Source organism: Ornithorhynchus anatinus, chromosome 5 (assembly GCF_004115215.2).
Source record: "Ornithorhynchus anatinus isolate Pmale09 chromosome 5, mOrnAna1.pri.v4, whole genome shotgun sequence".
Taxonomy (NCBI): Eukaryota; Metazoa; Chordata; class Mammalia; order Monotremata; family Ornithorhynchidae; genus Ornithorhynchus; species Ornithorhynchus anatinus.
The window spans coordinates 11,465,647-11,486,035 of record NC_041732.1 but is presented as its reverse complement, the minus strand read 5'-3'; the positions used below and the strand labels follow the sequence as shown (position 1 = coordinate 11,486,035).

Below are 20,389 nucleotides of genomic sequence, written 5' to 3'. Positions count from 1 at the left end.
TTCACAGTTTGGAGGGAGAGGAAAGGACAGGTTTTAGTGTTGCCTTGAAGGTAGAACCAACAAAAAATCTGCTGTTATGGTAAAAGTTTAGTACGGGGTAAGTTAAAAAAAAAAAAAAAAAATGAGGGAGTAATGAATGTGGTCTTTTGTAAACCCACCCTCCAATTTTGTGGGTGAGGAATGAAAAGGTCAAGTTCTCTCTCCCTTCCTTTGGCTCATGTGCAAGCAGCAGCACATAAACCTAGTTCAGGCTGAAAGTACCAGAGGGGTAGAGAGTGGGATTTCTACTATTTCAGCTCCACAAAATGCAAATGGTGATTCTGAGTGAATTATTCTAAGTCTATGCATGCGAAGTGAAGAGCAGATTTAACAATTATCCAATTACTTTGATCCATGTGCTCAACTAGACCATTCAATCCAAAATAATTTTTATGTTTGAGGCCTTAATTGGCTTGCCTCATGGAACAAATTTACCAGCCAACTGCCACTTTCCTTTGTGGACCCATTCTCTCCATTATGGTACCTGAATGCATCATAAATTACTATACTGTCAGCATCTGAGACATACAACCACCTGTGTATTCTTTCCCGGTGCTCAGTGCAGTGTTCTAAACACAATAGGTGCTTAATAAATTCTCCTATTATTACAAAAGCCAGAAGGCTATCCGTATGTTTTGGAAGGACCAATCCAAGCTGTATTTCCATATTCTCCACTCAAAAGACCTCAGCAACCTCTCCAACTCTGTTCTGCCCTACACCAACCCATCAGCCCTTTATTTTCCAATTTTTTTAAGTACTTCCTATGTTCCAGACACTGAAGATACAAGCTAATCAGATTGGACTCAGTCCCTGTCCCACACAGGGCTCGTAGACTTAATCCCCATTTTATAGATGAGGTAACTGAGGCATGGAGAAGATAAGTGACTTGCCTAAGCAGACAGGTGGTAGAACAGAGATAAGAACTCAGGTCCTCCGACACCTAGGCCCATGTTCTTTCCACTAGACCACATTGTGTCTGAGGAAAATATGAGCACTCATTCCATCTTTCAGATTCTTGTCACTCACTGCATCAAATACCCTGTCACTGAAGGTTTGGACTTCAATTTTGAGCTGTGAATTTCTATTTCTAGAATAAAATTGGGTTGTTTTTATTTATATGTAAAATATGGGCTTAGAAATTGCAAATCTTAACATAAAAAGGTTCACAGATAATCAGCAATACCCAAGGTGCTTTTAGTGGACTTTGATTATTCTAAAGAATTTGTAGCGGAAACAGTGAAGAAAGACACTCTATGGAGGGAAGAGAGGGAGAAAAGGGAGAGGGGAGTGAGGAAAAGAAGGAATGACGGGGAGAGATGGAAGGCAAGGGAGGAGGGCCTTATCTCACTCAGTTGCTGGAACTGTCACCATCCTCTCCATTCACAGCTATGCAATTCCTGCGATTTGGCCGGGCTGGGCATTGGCGGCTGCTGCTGCTTCTGCTGCTACTAGAGACATCACTTCCCACCCCCAGCTGTTCTTCCCCAGTGACCATCACTTTTGTAACAGGAAACAGTGGGAGGCCATCAGGGACTTCAGCACCAGCATAAGGAAGGACCCTGATCGGGATCTCCCTTTGGCTTTTGGGAGCCTGGATAGAAACCCCAAAAGCTCTGCTTTAAAACAGGACTCGTGGTCAGTTGAAGCTTTATGCCTCCAAGTACCACTCATTGTCGCTGGGAATTTACTTAGGTAGTTCTTGAATATCCCACTTCAGACACTGACACTATTTTCTATTCAAAATGATATTTAAAAAGCAGTCAAATCCCAAAGTCCGATCATTGTGGGTTACTACTTGCTTCTTGTGTTGGGATTATTTGAGGATGTTTGTATCTCTAAAATGTTCTGCTAGAAAGCAATAACTACTAGTTGTTTGAAGTAGAGGCACATTAGGTAGAAGGTAGTTTGGCGAGAAGCACCATGGCTTAGTGGATAGAGCACTTGCCTGGGAGTCAGAAAGACCTGTGTTCTAATCCCAGCTCTGCCACTTGTCTGCAGTGTGACCTTTGGCAACTCACTTCACTTCTCTGTGCCTCAGTTACTTCATCTGTAAGATGGGGGTTAAGCCTGGGAGCCCTATGTGGGAGAGGGACTGTGTCCAACCCACTTACCTTGTATAATAATAAAGGTATTTTTAAGCGTTTACTGTGTGCAAAGCACTGTACTAAGCACTGGAGTAGATATAAGCAAATCATGTTGAACACAGTCCCTGTCCCACGTGGGGCTCACATTCTCAATCCCCATTTTACAGATGGTGTAACTGAGGCCCAGAGAAGTAACTGTTGCCGAATTGTACTTTCCAAGTGCTTAGTATAGTGCTTTGCACACAGTAAGCACTCAATAAATGCAGGTGAATGAGTGAATAAAGTGACTTTCCCAGGGTCACACGGCAGACAAGTGGCAGAGCCAGGATTAGAACCCATGACCTGCTGACTCCCAGTCTCGTGCTCTATCCACTATGCCATGCTGCTTCTCATCTACTGCAGGGCCTGGCACACAGTAAGTGCTTAAGAATATATCATCTGGTTTTTGTTATATTGTACTCTCCCAAGTGCTTAGTACAGTGCTCTACACACAGTACGTGCTCAATAAATAGGATTGACTGACTGACATGAGACTTCAGCTTGCAGCAGAGAAGGTGGCAACCTTTGGCAGAGAGCATTTACCTCCTGCCCAAAAGTGCCCAGCCTCCCAGATGAGAATGGCCCAGGGCAACAGCTAGATTATGTTTCAAGAAGGGGATGCAGTGACCTAGATTACATTTAGGATTATCACTAAGCCAAAATGACAAGTGAGCTTCTTCCTTGTCAAAGAATACTAAATGAGTAAAATTTGATAGATTGACTGACATCTTCAAACTCTACTATTACGGGTCACAGCCTCCCTCCCTGGAATAACAGGGTGTCCCTCATATTGGTTTGTTTGTTTTTTTTTTCAAAGTCAGCAAAGCAAGGCTCTGTTGTAATGATCCTCCGTTTATTTATTTTTTCTTCTCCTTACTGCCTAAAATAGCACCCGGGACAAGAAAGAAAACTTGGGCCGCAGCGAGCACTGTGGCAGCCCCAGGCAGTGTACCATATGCAGAACACTGTACTAAGCGCTTGGGAAAGTACAATACAACAATAAACAGTGACATTCCCTGCCCACAGTGAGCTTACAGTCTAAGACTGTGAGCCCCATATGGGACAGGGACTGTGTCCAACCTGATCAGCTTGTATCTACCCCAGCGCTTAGAACAGTGCTTAACACTTAGTAAACAGTTAATAAATGCCATCATCATCAATAAATACCATAGATTATGTCATGCCACAGCTTTTTTTATCTATTCTCCCCAGCTCTTCCATCATGCATACCCCGCTAATGAATGAACTGGCTTTCTCAGAATCGTGAAAAGAGTCCTAGGGGAAGACCCCTTCCCTGTCTAATGACACAAAGAAGTGTGCGCTTTAGGAAGTTAAGGACTGAGGAACGTGGGATGAGGAGTGGAGGGTGCACAGGAGCCCCTGTCGGGCATTTGGAATGACGGGAAGGTTGGAGCACTTCTTCCTCAAGAACTATTTGCTTGGGACAATCAAATCCCTGAAGGTCGTCGCTTGTTTCCTTCAAGCAGTGTTTAACGTATATGTTTAATCATTCTTGCACTGTTTAATTTTAGCCTATGTTTATTTTTAATTGGATTATATTCTTGTTCTAAGTGTCTGTCCAACTCTGCTTAGATTGAGCCTCCTGTCAGCCAAGGGCCAGGGTTGAATTTAATTGTTCTCATCATTACCCCTGGATTTACTGCAGTGCTCGGCACTGTGTAAGTCGTTAATAATTGTTAGTAATAATATTGGGGAACAGAAGGAAGGCTGGATAAGAGCAATCTTCCCTTTTTAGCTCTACTTCTACATTGGAGGCTTCTTTCTTTTTCCCTGTAGAAGTCTGAGCCTTATATTGAATGGAGAAGAGCTCTGAATGGAGTTAGGGCCACAAAGAGAAGTTGGAAAATATTTGCTTTTCTATTTTTCAAAAGATTGCTTTTCATGTGGGATAAAGAGGCCCTGTTTAGAGTCCTTTAGAAGAACCTCAGACCTGGAGTATGCTTAAGCAACAACTTGACTTTTCCCCTGAAATTGCAGAGCAGTAATTAAATAGTGCTTCCTTCACCCCCATCCAGAAACATATGTCTTTTTGTAGCTATGTATTGATGAAGTGGAAACTCACAGTAACATTGCCTTGTAGATTGAGACCAAGAGCTATCGATTTAGGTCAGCTGATATAAAGGTGAAATTCTTAAAAGTATTTTAATTGTGTTTTCCCCATAAAGAAAATAGGAAGTAAAGGAATTAATAGTAGTTCCCTCAATCCTGCACAGTACCATAGAGTCAGTGAGAGGGATTTCAACCTTTGGTTGATTGAAAACATCTTTTCCACTAAGATAAGGGCTTCAGAATGGGTACCGTGAATTCCTCGGAGGAACGGTTACTGCAAATAAGTCTTTCTGTTCACTTGCAAATCCAGCTCCCTCCTACCAGTTTCCGGGCTCTCTGTCTTAATCTTGGTTAGAGAGGTAACCCTTAACCACATCCCTGTATTTAAACATCACCTTGCTTTGAGGTAGCCCAATCCAAGCTTTCTGTCTCAACACTTTCGTTGTACTGCAATACTTTAGACTGAGATGCTACCGACTTTACTTTTAAAGGTATTTTCATTTCTGAAGTGCAGTGTTATTTTCATAAACTTTCATGAACATTCTTTTCATGACCAGTAGGACAGACTGAATCTGTTCTTGAAAAGACATACCCTAAAATTGGCATGAATTGGAATATTGACATTGGGCTGAAATTATTTTTGAGTTGGGATTATTTTGGAATCCCCTACCTGTTCTAATAAATGCTTCACAGCTTCTGTATGCAGAATGTCAGCAAATACCTTAGGCATATATTTTCAAAAAGGCAGGCTGTTGTCATTTTTGGAAAGAAAGTAACTCCAAATGTAATGAAATAAATAATATTTTGTATTTACATTAGGAGAATTGTTTCTATTTATAACAATATGCAAGTACTTAAGCCTTTTTAGTGTGAGGTTTTTTCATGGATCAAAAACAGGCAGGCGGCTAAATCAAGGTAACAGATTTGTACCCTGCAACATCCACTCAAAGTTAGACAGCACTGGTTTTGTTGAATCATAAATTAGAGACTGCCAAATACCAGAATCCTCTCTAGAGACTCTTTCCTCCAACTCCCCAAAATCCAAATGAAGGCATTATCTTGAATATTCACAAGAGTGTGTACAGAGAGAAGCAATGTGGCCTAGTCGATAGAGAACGGGCCTTGAAGTCAGAAGGATTTTTAGGTTCTAATTTCGGCTCCAACACTTTTCTGCTGTGTGACCTTGGGCAAGTCGCTTAACTTTTCTGTGCTCAGTTGCCTCGTCTGAAAATTGGGGAATAGAACCCTGAGCCCCAAGGGGAACACTGACTATGTCCATCCTAGTAAGTTTGTATCTACCCCAGCTTTTAGTACAAGGCCAGGCATGTAGTAAGTAAGTGCTTAACCAATACCATAAACAAGAGAGGGGTTAGGACTTCTCTGGCAATTAAGGCTCAACAGACAGAACTCAACTGTGATTAGGTTACAGTGAGACTATTGCCCTATTCCTGTATACCCAGCACATTCTCTTCCCTCATTCAAAGATCTCCTGAAATGTCATCCTCTTCTTAAAGCCTCTCCTAGTTACAAGGAAATAAGGGGATAATTTCCCACCCGCCCTCCAGGCTTTCTCCCTAATTCTAAAACACAAAAATCCTGAACACTAATCACTGCAAACTTACTGCCTGTGTAGAGGTACCATAGTTAACACCAGAGGGATTTTATAGTGTTGGGGGAAAATTCCCTCCAAATAAGGGAGATTTGGAGTCAATAGTAATTACCACCAGAAATGTGCAAAAGAAGATGCCTGTATTCATATCCCTTGCTTATGTCTTCTCTCTGGCCTGGAACTCCCTCCCACCTCATAAAGAACAGACCAGCATTCTCTCCACCATCAAAGCTGTACTAAAATCACATCTCCTCTATGAGGCCTTCCCCAGCTAAGCCCTCATTTCCCCTACTCCCTCTCTTTTCTTCATTTCCTATGCCTATAGGCTTTAAGCAGTTGATATTAACCCCACCGACAGCTCCACGGCCCTTAAAAATCTATTATTTTTAAGGTCTGTCTCTCCCTCTAGACTGTAAGCTCCTTGTGGGCAAGGAACGTGTTTAACAACTCTGTTTTACCGTACTCTCTCAAGCACTTAGTACAGTGCTGTGCACACAGTAAACCCTCAAGAAATGTCATTGATTGGTTGATTGCCTTCTAGCCGCTTACAGTCAAAATACAGTCAGCTGATGATCTTGTGAGTAATTATCATATTTGTAAAGGGCTTACTATGTCTCAGGCACTGTACCAAGCGCTGGGGTGGTTACAGGCAGATTGGGTTGGACACAGTCCCTGTCCCACATGGGATTCACAGTCTCAATCCCCATTTTACAGATGAGCTAACTGAGGCACAGAAAAGTTTAATGACTTGCCCAAGGTCACTCAGCTGACAAGTGGTAGAGCCAGGGATTAGAACCCATGAACTTCTGACTCCCCAACCCATGTCCTTTCCACCACATCCTGCTGCTTCTCATGCTTTTGTTATATTATTGATCTTGAGGGCTAAGCAGTTGGGATGTCTAACTTTTGAAGGAATTGCTAACCTGTTTTAAAAGGTAAATTCCTCCCAGACAAGGACTGCCAATCCTAAAAATCATTAATATGCTAGGTCCATATTAATACATGCTGCTTGTTGATGGTGATGATGAGACAAGCTAAAACTGTTCCAGGATAACCCAGGAACTCAGAGGCAAAGCTAAAATCTACCATAAACAATTGGCTATCTACCTCTATTGGTAGAAGAAATTTTGTATGGCAGAGAGAACTGTTTAATTATAGTCCAGGTATCTGGTCTTCTTTGCAGAATCCTTATTTTCCTATGTAGCATTTATTTTGAACCCATTTCTTCTCTGTTTTGAAGGAAATATAAATTTGCCTTCCTTGCACCATGAGATAGTGGTATGTAAATACTGAGGATCACTACATTCAAATTTGTACCACCAGTGACCCACACATCTTCATATACCTTGAATATAAAACATGCCCTTTCAAATGAGAAAGATTTGGGCTCGTGATCGCTACTAGGATTTGTCAAATGACCTCTTTGTGCCCAGCCAAGGGGAAGCTAAATGGAAGGTACCGGACACAGTAAATTCATGATATCTATCACGACATATCAGTGACCCAAACAACGTGGCCTTATATAAACACTACTGGATGGGCCCTTAGAGCTTCTAACAATGGAAACTAAATAAAACACTTTGAAATATTCGTTAAGATTCCATGTTTTCCCAGGTTAAACAGTATTACCCAGAGCACCATAAACAAAAGTTCATATTTGATTTTTCCATGTCTCCTATACTTTTTTTAAACTTTATATCCCATGACTGGAATGAATAAGGTCTTTTACATTTTTATTATAAACATTTAGGCTTAAAGTGATTATAACTGACAGTTAAGACCAGCAGGAGCCAGTGGCCTGTTCATGTACAAATTATCTGTATTACAGGCAAAATCAAAAGTAAACATTTCCAAAAGTTCCTTCAGTTCCACATTAGTTTTCTGGAAGCCAAACATAGCAGACAGGCCTTTTTTTTCTGACCATATTCTGTGGTCTAGCAGTAAAGAGAACAGTATTTTCCATAAAGCAATATTGCAAACATTTTGAACCACTTCCGCATCTGAATTTTTGAATTGATTCACTGATTTTCAACCAGTACTCTAGTGTCTACTTCCACAATAGAAAATCGCAAAAGTTTTTGATGGATTTTTTTAATTGTTTCAAGAGTTTGTTTTCATAGCTGATAAAGTATTAAAGTCATTTCTTTCCCCTCAGGTAAAGTGTTTCAGACTTTGTAATGACTTTAATCTGAATGTGGCTGCTCTGGTTTGTAACTAAAGACTGTTTACCTGGAGCATTAGATAGTTCTTGGACTCCCACCTTCAGGATCCGTGTTTTCACTTGTCTTTACCTCACAACTGTCCTAATACAACCCGGCCCGCACACTTCGCTCCTCTAATGCCAGCCTTCTCATTGTACCTCCATCTCCTCTATCTCACTGCCGACCTCTAGCTCAAGTCCTGCCTCTATCCTGGAACACCCTCCCTCTTCATATCCGGTGGACAGTAACTCTCCCCAGCTTCAAAGCCGTATTAAAGGCACATCTCCTTCAGGAGGTCTTCCCCGACTAAGCCCTCTTTTCTTTTCTCCTAGTCCCTTCTACATCACCCTGATTTGCTCCCTTTATTCATCCCCCCCTCCCAGCCACACCACACTTGTGTCCATATCTATAATTTATTTATATTAATGTCTATTCCCCCCCAGACTGTAAGTTCATTGTGGGCAGGGACGTGTCTGCTATATTGCTATATTGTACCCTGCTAAGTGCTTAGTAAAGTGCTTTGCACACAGGAAGCTCTCAATAAATACGATGGACTGAAAGTAAATGCTCAATAAATACAAGTGACTGACTGACTTAACTTTGTCATCTTACCTTGCTGACCATGCTGCTTGTTGTTGCAATCTATTGTTACTGTTGTATATACCTGTCTACCCCATCCGCCACCTTGCTTGTGAGCCCCTTGTGCCTGAAATGAGATCGGGAAATGTGCCTGATCTGTTACGTTTATATCTAGCCCAGCACTAATGGGTGCTTAACAAATAGAGAAGGGAGCATTAGAATATCTCCCAGCTCAAAAACCTCCAGTGGCTGCCCATCCACCTCTGCATCAAACAGAAACTCCTTACCATTGGTTTTAAAGCACTCAATCAGCTCACCCCATCCTACCTCATCTCACTGATCTTCTACTACAGTCCAGCCCATAGACTCCTCTCCTCTAGCGCCAGCTTACTCACTGTGCTCCGATCTCGTCTGTCTCGCCATCAACATCATCCCACATCATCCCCCTAGCCTGGAACCCCCTACCCCTCCATATATGCCAAACCACCACTCTCTCTACCTTCAAAGAATTACATAGGTCACATCTCCTCCAAGAGGCCTTCCCTGATTAAGCCCTCTTTTCCCCAGCTCGCTCTCCCTCTGTGTGGTCTGCGCACCTCAGTCTTTGACCTTTGGACGTTTGGTATTCACTCCACCCCCAACCCCACAGCACTTATGTACATATCTTTAAATTGTATATTATAATTTACGGATTTATTCATATTAATATCTGTCTCCCCCTGTAGACTGTAAATCCGTTATGGGCAGGGAATAGGTCTTCTAATTCTGTTGTACTATACTTTCCCAAGTTTTTAAGGAAGTACTCAATAAATACGACTGATAGAATGATTAGGAAGTTTGTAATAGGAGATGATATCTGGGAGTTTCCTTAATAGACCAACTAAATGATCAGTAAAAGTTAGTTGAATATGGGCTTGCTGATGGAGGATGATCAGGTAAAATATTTTATTAAAATTCAGACTTTCTAGTAACATAATGAACCTAAAATGTAAACTGTGTATAGTATCGTTGGAGATTGTTTAGCAACACATCTAAATTTTAGTAGTATTTCTGAATATCCTTTTCAGCATTTCATGGTAAAATTCAGCGTATCAAACTGTGATGTAATTCTTAACTGAGTTTCTTGAAACAATTGAAAGTTTGCTTTCTGGGCAAATTTCTCTAAGAGGCTACGAACTTCTAGTAGGTTATTAGAGGCAGTCAGTGTTAAACAAACACGGACCCCATTTTGGAACCTGTACAATAAACTCAGACACATTAGCCTGTAGTTAAGTCTCCACTAGTGGCTGACCCCTAGCTTTTGTGACTCTAATGGAATGGGTTGAGTGCCAGTTGACAATAGTTAACAGGAGTTTGTGTAATCGTTTAGATGGTACCTGTAGGTAAATAGACACAATTTCCTTCCCTTTTGTTTTTGTTGAATCCTAGCTGAAGAATTGGTTGAAGAGTCTTTCGGAGATTATAGATGATGATCTTGCAGTCTGTGTGCTTTGTAAAATATTTTCAGTTACCACTGAGATTGAAGCCTTTTAGGTAAATGATGCCTCAGGTTGTTTGGTTTAACTTTTTAAAGTGATAGCTTCCCTCATATTTGGAATAGAATTAGGAGGACCGAAAAGATATAACAATCCTAGATGTTGAACCATTATGCTACTTTATAGAAATAGTGAACTTCTTTAGTACAAATTGTTCAGTGGAGATGAGCAGAGCTAGCACTCAAGCTTGAATATTGCAAGTAAACTGAAATGATTCTTTAAAAATGATATAGTAACTCTAATTCAGTGGTGAACAAATCATCTCATAAGAGATATTGGAGATTTACATTTTAACAGAATTTCCATCTTAACTACTCTTAAAAAATGTGTACTCTATTGTCATTGGATCATTTAGAGAAACAGGGCTTAGGTTTACATCCAATATCAATTCACAGAGCATAATAATACATTTAAAGATCACTCTCAGGGTTACCCAGTTTTACTTTGATCATTCTATCGGGTTATGTTTAATAAGCCAATCTTTCTCTTCATTACTAAGTAATTAAAAGCACACAATTGTCATACCTTCCACAAAGTAGGCCACCCACACAAAAAAACAAGAGGAACATACCTACCTATCCGAGTTCCACAAAAGATATACCGGATGTTGAAACAGACAACATTTACTCTGTGTTGGGTTTTCTGTTTTTCTGTAGTCACACAAGCCGAGACTTTTGGAAAGATTTTAAATGTCGAGCTGGATCAAGAAGATAAGTTAGAGCCCGATCAGAGCCCAAACATCCAACAGGATCCTTTTCCGTTGACATAATAAATTACCATAACAAATAAGCCTCCTTCTAGTGCTATAAGCAGCTCGTATATGTTTTCCAGTAACAATCAGGGTAAGATGTGTCTCTGCCAAGGAATTCTATGAAGTAGAATGCAGAATGATTTATTCCTGCTTAGTAAAATAATAACTGACCCATATATTTTTTAGCTACTAGCTCTTCTTCATTCTGCTGGCTTGAGTTTGAACTTTTAATTATATCTATGATTTGCCATTTTCTCCAAGAAAAATGAGCCAAAACCCATCTAATAAGAATATAAAAAACAGTTCTTGGTGAATTCCGTATTTCACTCCCTGCAGATTTTGATACCTTATGTATAGAGTATATGACATCCTGGTTAACATAAGAGAAACTGTAAATAAAAAGTTTAAGGGAAAAAGAACTGATGCCATTCCATAGACCCCTCAACCCAAATTATTCACTCTTCTGTGTTAACATGATGCTTGATGCTCCTCTTTCACCCAGGGGTCACTAGTTCAAATCTGATGCAGGGTGGTAGGGAAAGCCTTTACCATCTGCCAGCTTTTCAGGGACCTGTGAATTGAGTTGGAAAGCGGTGTCATTCCTAATGTTTAGAAATGCACATATTCACTACCAGCTCTGGGAACATGGCACCGGGCTAAGTGCAATTCAGAAAATAAGTCCTGTGTCTGCTTTCAAGTGCATAGGTTGTGGAGACGATGCAGTGCTGGTTGATTTTTTTTAAAAAGCTGGGTGAGGTGCTGTTCCTCTGAATTGGGGAAGGCTTCATAGAGGCGGCGGAATCTGAAGATGATCTGAAGGATGGACAGAGGGCCGCCGAGCAGATGTCAGTTGGGAAAGCTTCCAAGTTTAGGCAACAGTGGGAAGGTTCATAGTCAGCGATGGGAGTAGCAGATGAGGGAGGCTATTAGACTCACTTGGCCGAAGGAAAAGGAATGAGGGAGAAGAATAGCAAGAGGGGAGATGAGAAACCAGCCCGCCAGATCCAGCTGGAGCTGGGCCTTAAAGCCAAGAAGGAGGAGCATAAACTGGATGTTCCCATCCCAGTTCTCAGTAGACAGATGTGCTTCATCTTAACTGATTGTAAAATTTTAGCCTCTCATAGCTGAGACACTAAATATATAACATTTTCAGCAGAAGAGATATGGTGGCTAAATTTCTTCACATCCCTGGTAAGAGGGGAGTTTCTGGTTTCTTCATTTGCCTTTTCCTGGCAGGGTTACATCGGGACACTGCTAATGCTAGTCTGTTGCACCTCCTTGTTCATCTTGGAGGCTGCCATCCTTGGACCATTGGCCAAACTAAATTTACTTTTAAAATGTCTTGGGAAAAATAAACCAAGTGAACATTGATTATCAGCCTTTTCACTGTCTTGTTCCTCCCCTCCCCGTTTAATCTACGGTGCCTTTTTTCCAGTGACATAACTGGCATATCCAGCACCTCAGAGAGTTTGGCTTTGTCCCCTCCCTCTCACCCCTGCTAGCCCTTGATATGAGATCCAGATTCTCCATTTGGTTTTTGAGCTCCAGTTGGCCCCAGGCGCCATGTGTGTGTCCCAAATGAAGTACAGTCAATCAGTAATAATAATTATGGTACTTGTTGAGCATTTAATATGTACCTAGCACTGTTCTGAGTGGTGAGGTAGATACAAGATAATTAGGTTGGACCCGGTCCCTGTCCCACATGGGACTCATAGTCTTAATCCCCATTTTACCGAAAATAATAATAATAATAATTATAGTACTTGTTAAGTGCTTACTATGTGCCAGACACTGTACTAAGCGCTGGGGTAGATGCAAGCAGATCGGTTTGGACACAGGTCCCTGTCACAAGTGGGACTCACAGTCTCAATCCCCATTTTACATATGAGGCACTGAGGCACAGAGAAGTAAAGTGACTTGCCCAAGGTCATACAGCAGACGAATGGTGGAGCTGGGATTAGAACCCAGGTCCTTCAGACTTGCAGGCCCATGCTGTATCCACTAGGCCATGTTGCTTCTCGCTCTTACCTCTCAATTCCCCAGCTCCATCCACCGCGTCCACCTGCTCTGGCTTGGTTTAAAAGCTGCCTATCATTTTTGGAGGACCGACGGACACCCAGAAGCCTGGAATTCCCTCTTTGCTACCTCTCAATTGATCTGTCAATCAATCGATCAGTCACGGGTATTTAAGTTCTCACCGTGTGCAGACTACTATCCTGAGTGCTTGGAAGAGCTCAGTATGAGTTGATAGAATGTTCTCTGCCCAAAAAGAGCTTACAGTTTTGTTGGGGAGACAGATATTGATATAAATAAATTACGGATATGTTCAGAGCCTTGGGGCTGAGGGTGGGTGAATATCAGGTGCTTAGGCAGTTGCAGAAGGGAGAGGGAGTTGGCGAAAAGAGGGCTTAATGGGGGAGAAGGCCTCTTGGAAAATATGTGATTTTAACAAGGCTTTGACGGTGTGGAGGGTGGTCATCTGTCATATATGGAGGGGGAAGGAGTACACGTCCAAGTCAACCCTTGGACTTATGATGGAGTTGTTTCCAGTGAAAGCGCTTTAACGTAGAACCAGTTTCCTCATTGGAATTATATCTGGGGAGTTTGGTTTCTGAACCAGGATCGGTTGCCCTTTTTTACTGAAATTACCCAGAATTGTGTACTCAGATAATTATAGCTGAGTAAATATAACTACATTAATGAATTTATATTGTCAGAGAGGTTCCGTGAAAGGGTAGCTGACTTTTAGTTCATCGGAAGTAAATTGGTTATGTTCTTCCTGATGACTAGTGTGGCCATTGATTACATTGGAGAATCCTGGACACCCCCTATGTCCAGCTGGAATCAACAGGTGTATGTTACCTCTGTTAGGTAATGAGAAGCACTACGGCTTAGTGGATAGAGCATGAGCCTGGAAGTCAGAAGGTCATGGGTTCTAATCCCAGCTCCGCCACTTGTCTGCTGTGTGACCTTGGGCAAGTCACTTCTCTGGGCCTCAGTTACCTCATCTGTAAAATGGGAAATGAGACTGTGAGCCCCAAATGGGACAAGGACTGCGTCTAACTCGATTTGCTTGTATCCAACCTGGTGCTTAATACAGTGCTTGTCACATAGTAAGCATTTAACAAGTGCCGTTATTATTATTAGGTTTAATGGCATCCTAAGGATAAATATAAAGATTCTTTGCAGAAAGTTAGAGGCGGTAACCTGGTTGCCCCCCAACTTTCGCTCCTCCATTGCTTCTGAGCCACTGTATTCTCCTTCCTGGTCCCTCTAAATATAAATGCTCCTTCCAAGCTGCATGGCTCAGTAGGTGCAGTGAAGGGCGAGGTAGGCTGAGTAGAAGTCTAGAGTCCTCCTCAAAGCTGTAAATGCACTGTGGTTGGGAAACATGTCCACCAACCCTGTTCTATTATACTCTCCCTAGTCCTTAGTACAGGGCTCTGCGCACAGTAAGCGCTCAATAAATACCACTGTTTGAATGATAAACATTATTGACTTAAGGGGGTCTGGTGCTGTGTCACTATCAGGCGATAAACCAACTGAAAAACAGACAAATGGCCACCCCACTAGTGCCTCTTCCAGGCAGTCAAGTGACCCTCACAGTCTTTCCTGCTTCACATACACCTCCCCCTTTCCCCATTGTGATCCACTCTCATGCTTCCCCAATGCCCACCCCTACAGAGCTAGTGCCATAGATCAGGCTAATGTAATAAGGAAGAAGAATGGCGTAATGAATAGAGCATGGTCTGGGAGTCAGAAGGTCATGGTTTCTAATCCTAGCTCCTCCATTTGTCTGCTGTGTGACCTTGAGCAAGTCACTTCACCCCTCTGTGCCTCAGTGACCTCATCTGTAAAATAGGGATTGAGACTGTGAGCCCCATGTGGGACAGGGACCGTGTCCAACTGGATTTGCTTGTATCTACACCAGCACTCAGTACAGTGCCTGGCACATAGTAACGGCCTAACAGATGCCATAATTATTATTATTAGAAATGACCTAACTGAGGAATGGGTGGAGTGATTCATGAATTTGTCCATTTATGATCTTTCTCACCGGAGAGCTCTGCTAACCCTCTGTGGTTAGGAAACTGAGACCGAAAGGACTGAATGACTCAACTTTCTGCAATGAGTCAATGGTGAGTGTGGGAGAGATTGCAGGTCTGTTGTCGCTGAACAGTAGACAACCCTTCCATGTGTAAAGAAGGAATATATAGATAAGTGGAATTCTAAGCCCATATTTCTTTGCTGTGGTTTCTAATTGCCTTATACAACCCCAATGTTTTGCTTTTAGCAATCCACTAATTTTGTTCCATTTGACTTCTGCAAATTTGAACATCCCTTAGTAGATTTCTATTTAAAGAGTGTAATGTTTCTTTGTCAGGTCTTGGAGCATATTTGACAATACGCGTCAGGATCCCACAGGACTAACTGCTGCTCTTCAGTCTTCAGACTTGGTTGGAGTTTTACATATGCTGTACTGTATTCTCTTCCATGGCACAATCTCAGATTCAAACCCAGCGAGCCCTAAAGAGAGCTATGCACAGAACACCATCCAAGTTGCGATTCAGAGTTTACGCTTTTTCAACAGCTTTGCAGTTCTGGACCTGCCAGCTTTTCAGGTAACAAAGCATTGTTTTTTGTTTGCATTAATGATTAAAAGAAGTTAACCTATTAACACGGGATTGACATAAGATTATTCTCCTGGTCCACTGCATAGTAATTAGCAGCAGAACCAATCCGAAATTAAATAAGATCTTCTCTCAGTTTTCTTTATAAAAAGTGCTGTCATTATATATGTAAACTTTTAAATAATGGGAGGGGGAATGATGTCTTCTTAAATAAAACACAAAAATAAGATAAATTATTGTTTGGATTGATAAAACTTTTAAGCAAGATTTAGCTTCTCTGGGCTCAATTTAAAATGAATTTAGATTAAAATAGAATTACCACTTGCTTGCAAAATCTCATATATTAAACATTTATAACTGAACAAAGAAAGCAGCTCAGTGATGGAACTCCTAAATTGACAGAGGCAGATTTTTTTAAAAAGGAAATTTAATTTTCAAAACATAAGATCTTTGAAGCAATTGAAGACCCAATGTAGGACTCTTACATACATAGTTTACTGACCAGAAGAGGATTTTATCTAAAAAAACCCAAAAAACCCAACAGATCTCAGAGGTGGTAATTTCAAAACTTAGATTACTTTCATTACTACTGTATAAAAAGTCTACAGTTATATCAGTCTACTAGGAACGTAGTCTTTCAACAAGTGAATATTAGAAATCCTTAATTTATGAGAGTTAATTTGATGGCAATCTTATACAGTGTATTAAGGGGTGTTTTCCAGGCACCCTGATTTTAATAGAAGTCTTAGAAAATTATCACATCAGCCATCACGTGTTCAAACCTTTTGAGTTTTTTCATGAACGAAATAAGAGTTTTCGTGACGGCCTATAGATCTGTATCCTTCGTAATAGTGTCTAATACCTTTGTTTTATAAAGTAGCCACTGGCTCTATGACCCCAGAATTTTCTGATAACACTTAAAATTACTCAGAACCTTTCACATGCAAACACTAGCCATCTAGTGAGTAACCAAGTCCAAACAGAATATTTTCTCACTAGTTTATAAACTTTTGAAGGGTAGGGATCATGTCTCCCAACTGCACTGTGTTCTCTCAGGCACTTAGTAACATGCTCTGCACCCAGTAAGTGCTCACTAAATACCATTGGTTGGTTGACTGATTTATTGATTGGATGGCAAGAGATCTAACTAGTTACCCTCCCTCCTGGAGGCTGTAAGTTCATTGTGGGCAGGGAATGTGTCTGCTTATTGCTTTATTGTACTCTCCCACGTGCTTAGTACAGTACTCTGCACACAGTAAGCCCTCAGTAAAAATGAATGAATATAAATGAATAGCTTTAGGCATTATATTTGGCATCTATAAAAAAAGTAAAAGTGTCACCTCTGGGCTCCATTTCATGCCTTGCCAGGACCTGCTTGACCGCTTTTCCTTTCCAGCTTCTGGGTTAACCAGTCTGAAGTTTCTCCCCCTTAACAAGCCAGAAGGTAAAGAAAGGCTCCAGACCATTTCCGAACATCTCATTTCCTATTCTGGCAGCTCAGTCCACTAGGTGGTGAGTGCCAGGGTAATTTTAAAAAGCAAAATAATCAAATCTCAAGGATAGGTACCTTCCTTTTGTCTTTGATGTCTTTCCCACTTTCTTCACTCTTTTTCTGTCCCTCATTTATCTCAATAGCATTTTCTCTTCCCTTTCTTTGTCTTTTGCTTTTTTCTCATCTTCTTTTTTGGCTAATTTCCTCCTCCCTCCCCCCTTTTTGCCTTGTTCTTTACCTTTTCCTCTCTTTCTGTGGGTCTCCTCCAACCTCCTCCTGTTTCATCTGTCCCGTCACACTCCTTCCTTTCCTCTCCATCTCTGTGGTTCCCTTGTACTGTGTTCTCTTTCCTATTGGATCCCTGATTTAAGAACCTCAAAACTTGATTCATTCCCCTCCTGCACATTTTTCGGCCACTTCCTTTTTTTCCTCTTGTATTCTGAGGACCTTCCCAAATGAAGAAAATCAGCCTTCACTACCTTCTGGCTTTTTATCCTCCATTTTCAGCTCTTCAAAGATTTGGCATGCTTACATCCCAGATCAGTGGTGTCCGTGGTTTCAGCACCCCCGCCTGTCTTTTTTCTAACACCTTAATGATAGCCTTTCTGCAACTCTAACAGCATTTTATTGCATAAAAACAGGCAATCTCCAAGACTTTCAGGAAGGTCTTACTGCATCTGTAAAAGCATATTTAAAGAGCCCTTTTCCAATGGGACTGGGCTAGGCTCTGTACAGTGAGTTAAGCAGCTACAATGCTTTCCATTGAAGAATTTACAATCTAAGTCAGACAACAATGATGAAAAAGAAGATCAATATGAAGAAGATAGTGATTGAACAAAAATCGAACCAAATGTCTAATTAAAATATTTGAATTACTTAAATGTAATGGGGTACAGGCAGAAACGATGGTAAATATAGGGGCAGGTATAGAAGTTGTCTGTTTAGTTAGACTGGGCTAGCAGATATTGCCGTTTTTCTTCCAATTAAGCAAGGCTTCCTAGAGGAAGGAAGGGAGGTTTCCAAAACTGCTTGGATTGAAGAGGGGAAAAAGAGTTGAGCAAGTCAGGGACACAGAGGACATTCCAGGCATTAGATGCAGGCTAGGTGACAACTTGGAAGCAAAGGTGTGATAATAGAGTTCCTGAATAAATTTGCCTGGAAGAAGTAGAGGGATTTGTTTGGGGGTAGTCACCCCGCTCCTCAAAAAACTCCAGTAGTTGCCCATCCACCTCTGCATCAAACAAAACCTCCTCACCATTGGCTTTAAAGCAGTCCACAACCTGGCCCTCTCCTACCTCACCTCGTTTCTCTCCTTCTACAACCCAGCCCGCACACTTGGCTCCTCTAATGCTATCCTTCTTACTGTGCCTCCGTCTAGCCTATCTCACCCATGTCCTGACTCTGGCCTCGAACTCCTTCCCTCCTCAAATCCTACAGACAATTTCTCTCCCCCTTTTCAAAACCTTCTTGAAGGCACATCTCCTCCAAGAAGCCTTCCCAGACTAAAGTCCCCCTTTCCTCTTCTTAATAATAATAATGTTGGTATTTCTTAAGCGCTTACTATGTGCAGAGCACTGTTCTAAGCGCTGGGGGAGATACAGGGTAATCAGGTTGTCCCACGTGAGGCTCACAGTTAATCCCCATTTTACAGATGAGGTAACTGAGGCACAGAGAAGTTAAGTGACTTGCCCACAGTCACACAGCCGACAAGTGGCAGAGCCGGGAGTCGAACCCATGACCTCTGACTCCGAAGCCCAAGCTCTTTCCACTGAGCCATGCTGCTTACCCCCTTCTTCCACTCCCTTCTGCATCACCCCGACTTGCTCCCTTTGTTCTTCCCCTCTCCCAGCCCTATAGCACTTATGTACATATCTGTAATTTATTTAGTTGTATTAACGGCTGTTTTCCCCGACTCTAGACTGTGAGCTCATTGTGAGCAGGGGATATGTTTGTTTATCATTGTGCTTTACTCTCCCAAGCACTTAGTACAGTGCTCTGCACACAGTAAGCGTTCGATAAATACGATTGAATGAATGAATGGGAGCCAGCAGAGTAGAGCCCAGAGACAAATGTTCACTAGATATTTGCCCAGTTACCTGACAAGAAGCTGCCCTTTTGTAGAAAGGGGCAGAAGAAGCTACAGCACCTAGGGTTTCTCCCGTCCTGTTCCCCATGACGTCATCCAGGGCCTCAGCAATTCCCAGAGATCCCACTTTGGGAAACTAATTTCTCTTACCTGGTTCTCTAGGTCCAGCCCTATCAATCAATCATATTTATTCAGTGCTTATTATGTGCAGAGCACTGTACTATGCACTTGGGAGAGCACAATGCGACAGAATTAGCGAACTTGTTCCCTGTCCATAATGAGCTTACAGTTTAGAGTGGGGATAGGACAGGCTGGGAAAGCACTATCCTATGAGTAAGATAGGGTAGGCTGGGGAAGAGATTTGAAAATACAGAGCCAGAACTTTAGTTCTGACCTGAGGGCCAGTGAAGTGTCATTCTGGTGCCTTAAGGAGTAGGGTGGCAAAAGCACAGTGACTTTGCCAGCAGCATTAAAGATCACCTGTAGGAAGGCAGTGCATAGTAGAGTGCCTGGCACATAATAAGTGCTCAACTTACTACTAGAGAAGCAGCGTGATTTAGTGGAAAGAGCACGGGCTTGGGAATCAGAGGTGGTGGGATCTAATCCCAGCTCCACCACTTATCAGCTGTGTGACTTTGGGCAAGTCACTTAACTTCTCTGTCCCTCAGTTACCTCATGTGTGAAATGGGGTTAAGACTGAGAGCCCCACGTGGGACAACGTGATTAACTTGTATCTACCCCAGTGCTTAGAACAGTGCTTAACAAATATCATCATTATTATTATTATTATTAAAGAATACCATAATTATAATTAATAGAGGTGTGGAGTTTGCAGAAATGCTCGTTGTAGTATTTTTTTTACCTATGCAGTTGGCTGCATAAGCCAGTACTTAACCCAAAGCCGTGTGCTCGCTGCAGCTGCGCATTGTTCAATTGATTATATTTACTGAGCATTTATGGTGTGCAGAGCATTGTACTAAAAGCTCCGGAGAGTACAGTAGAAAAGAATTGGTAGACACAATCCCTGCCCATAAAGAACTTACAGTCTAGAGGCTCTATCTCGAAGGACAGAACCATCTCAAAGAAGTGCCAGATGCCTTTAATTGTGTTTCTTTTGAAAACCAAACCGGAGAGAGAAATAAAAGAAGTCATGCAATCGTAATCTTGCTGATCTATTCACCAAGGGGGGCAAGGTTTCACTGTGTGCTAATATGGCGGTGGCACTGTTTTCTGATTTCAAGAAGGGATAAAATGCTGGCTCAATATGAATTAA

General features: G+C 41.7%; 1 protein-coding gene across 6 annotated transcripts in view; it reads left to right on the top strand.

The window, feature by feature from the left end:
• The window catches only part of SCAPER (S-phase cyclin A associated protein in the ER), a 319,884-nt gene that overhangs the window by 262,925 nt on the left and 36,570 nt on the right, over window positions 1-20,389 (top strand). For all 6 annotated transcript variants that reach the window (XM_039912274.1, XM_039912273.1, XM_039912272.1 and 3 more), the window contains one exon: window positions 15,292-15,529. In XM_039912274.1, coding sequence (XP_039768208.1) covers window positions 15,292-15,529 — 238 coding nt within the window. The remainder of the gene's footprint in view (window positions 1-15,291; window positions 15,530-20,389) is intronic.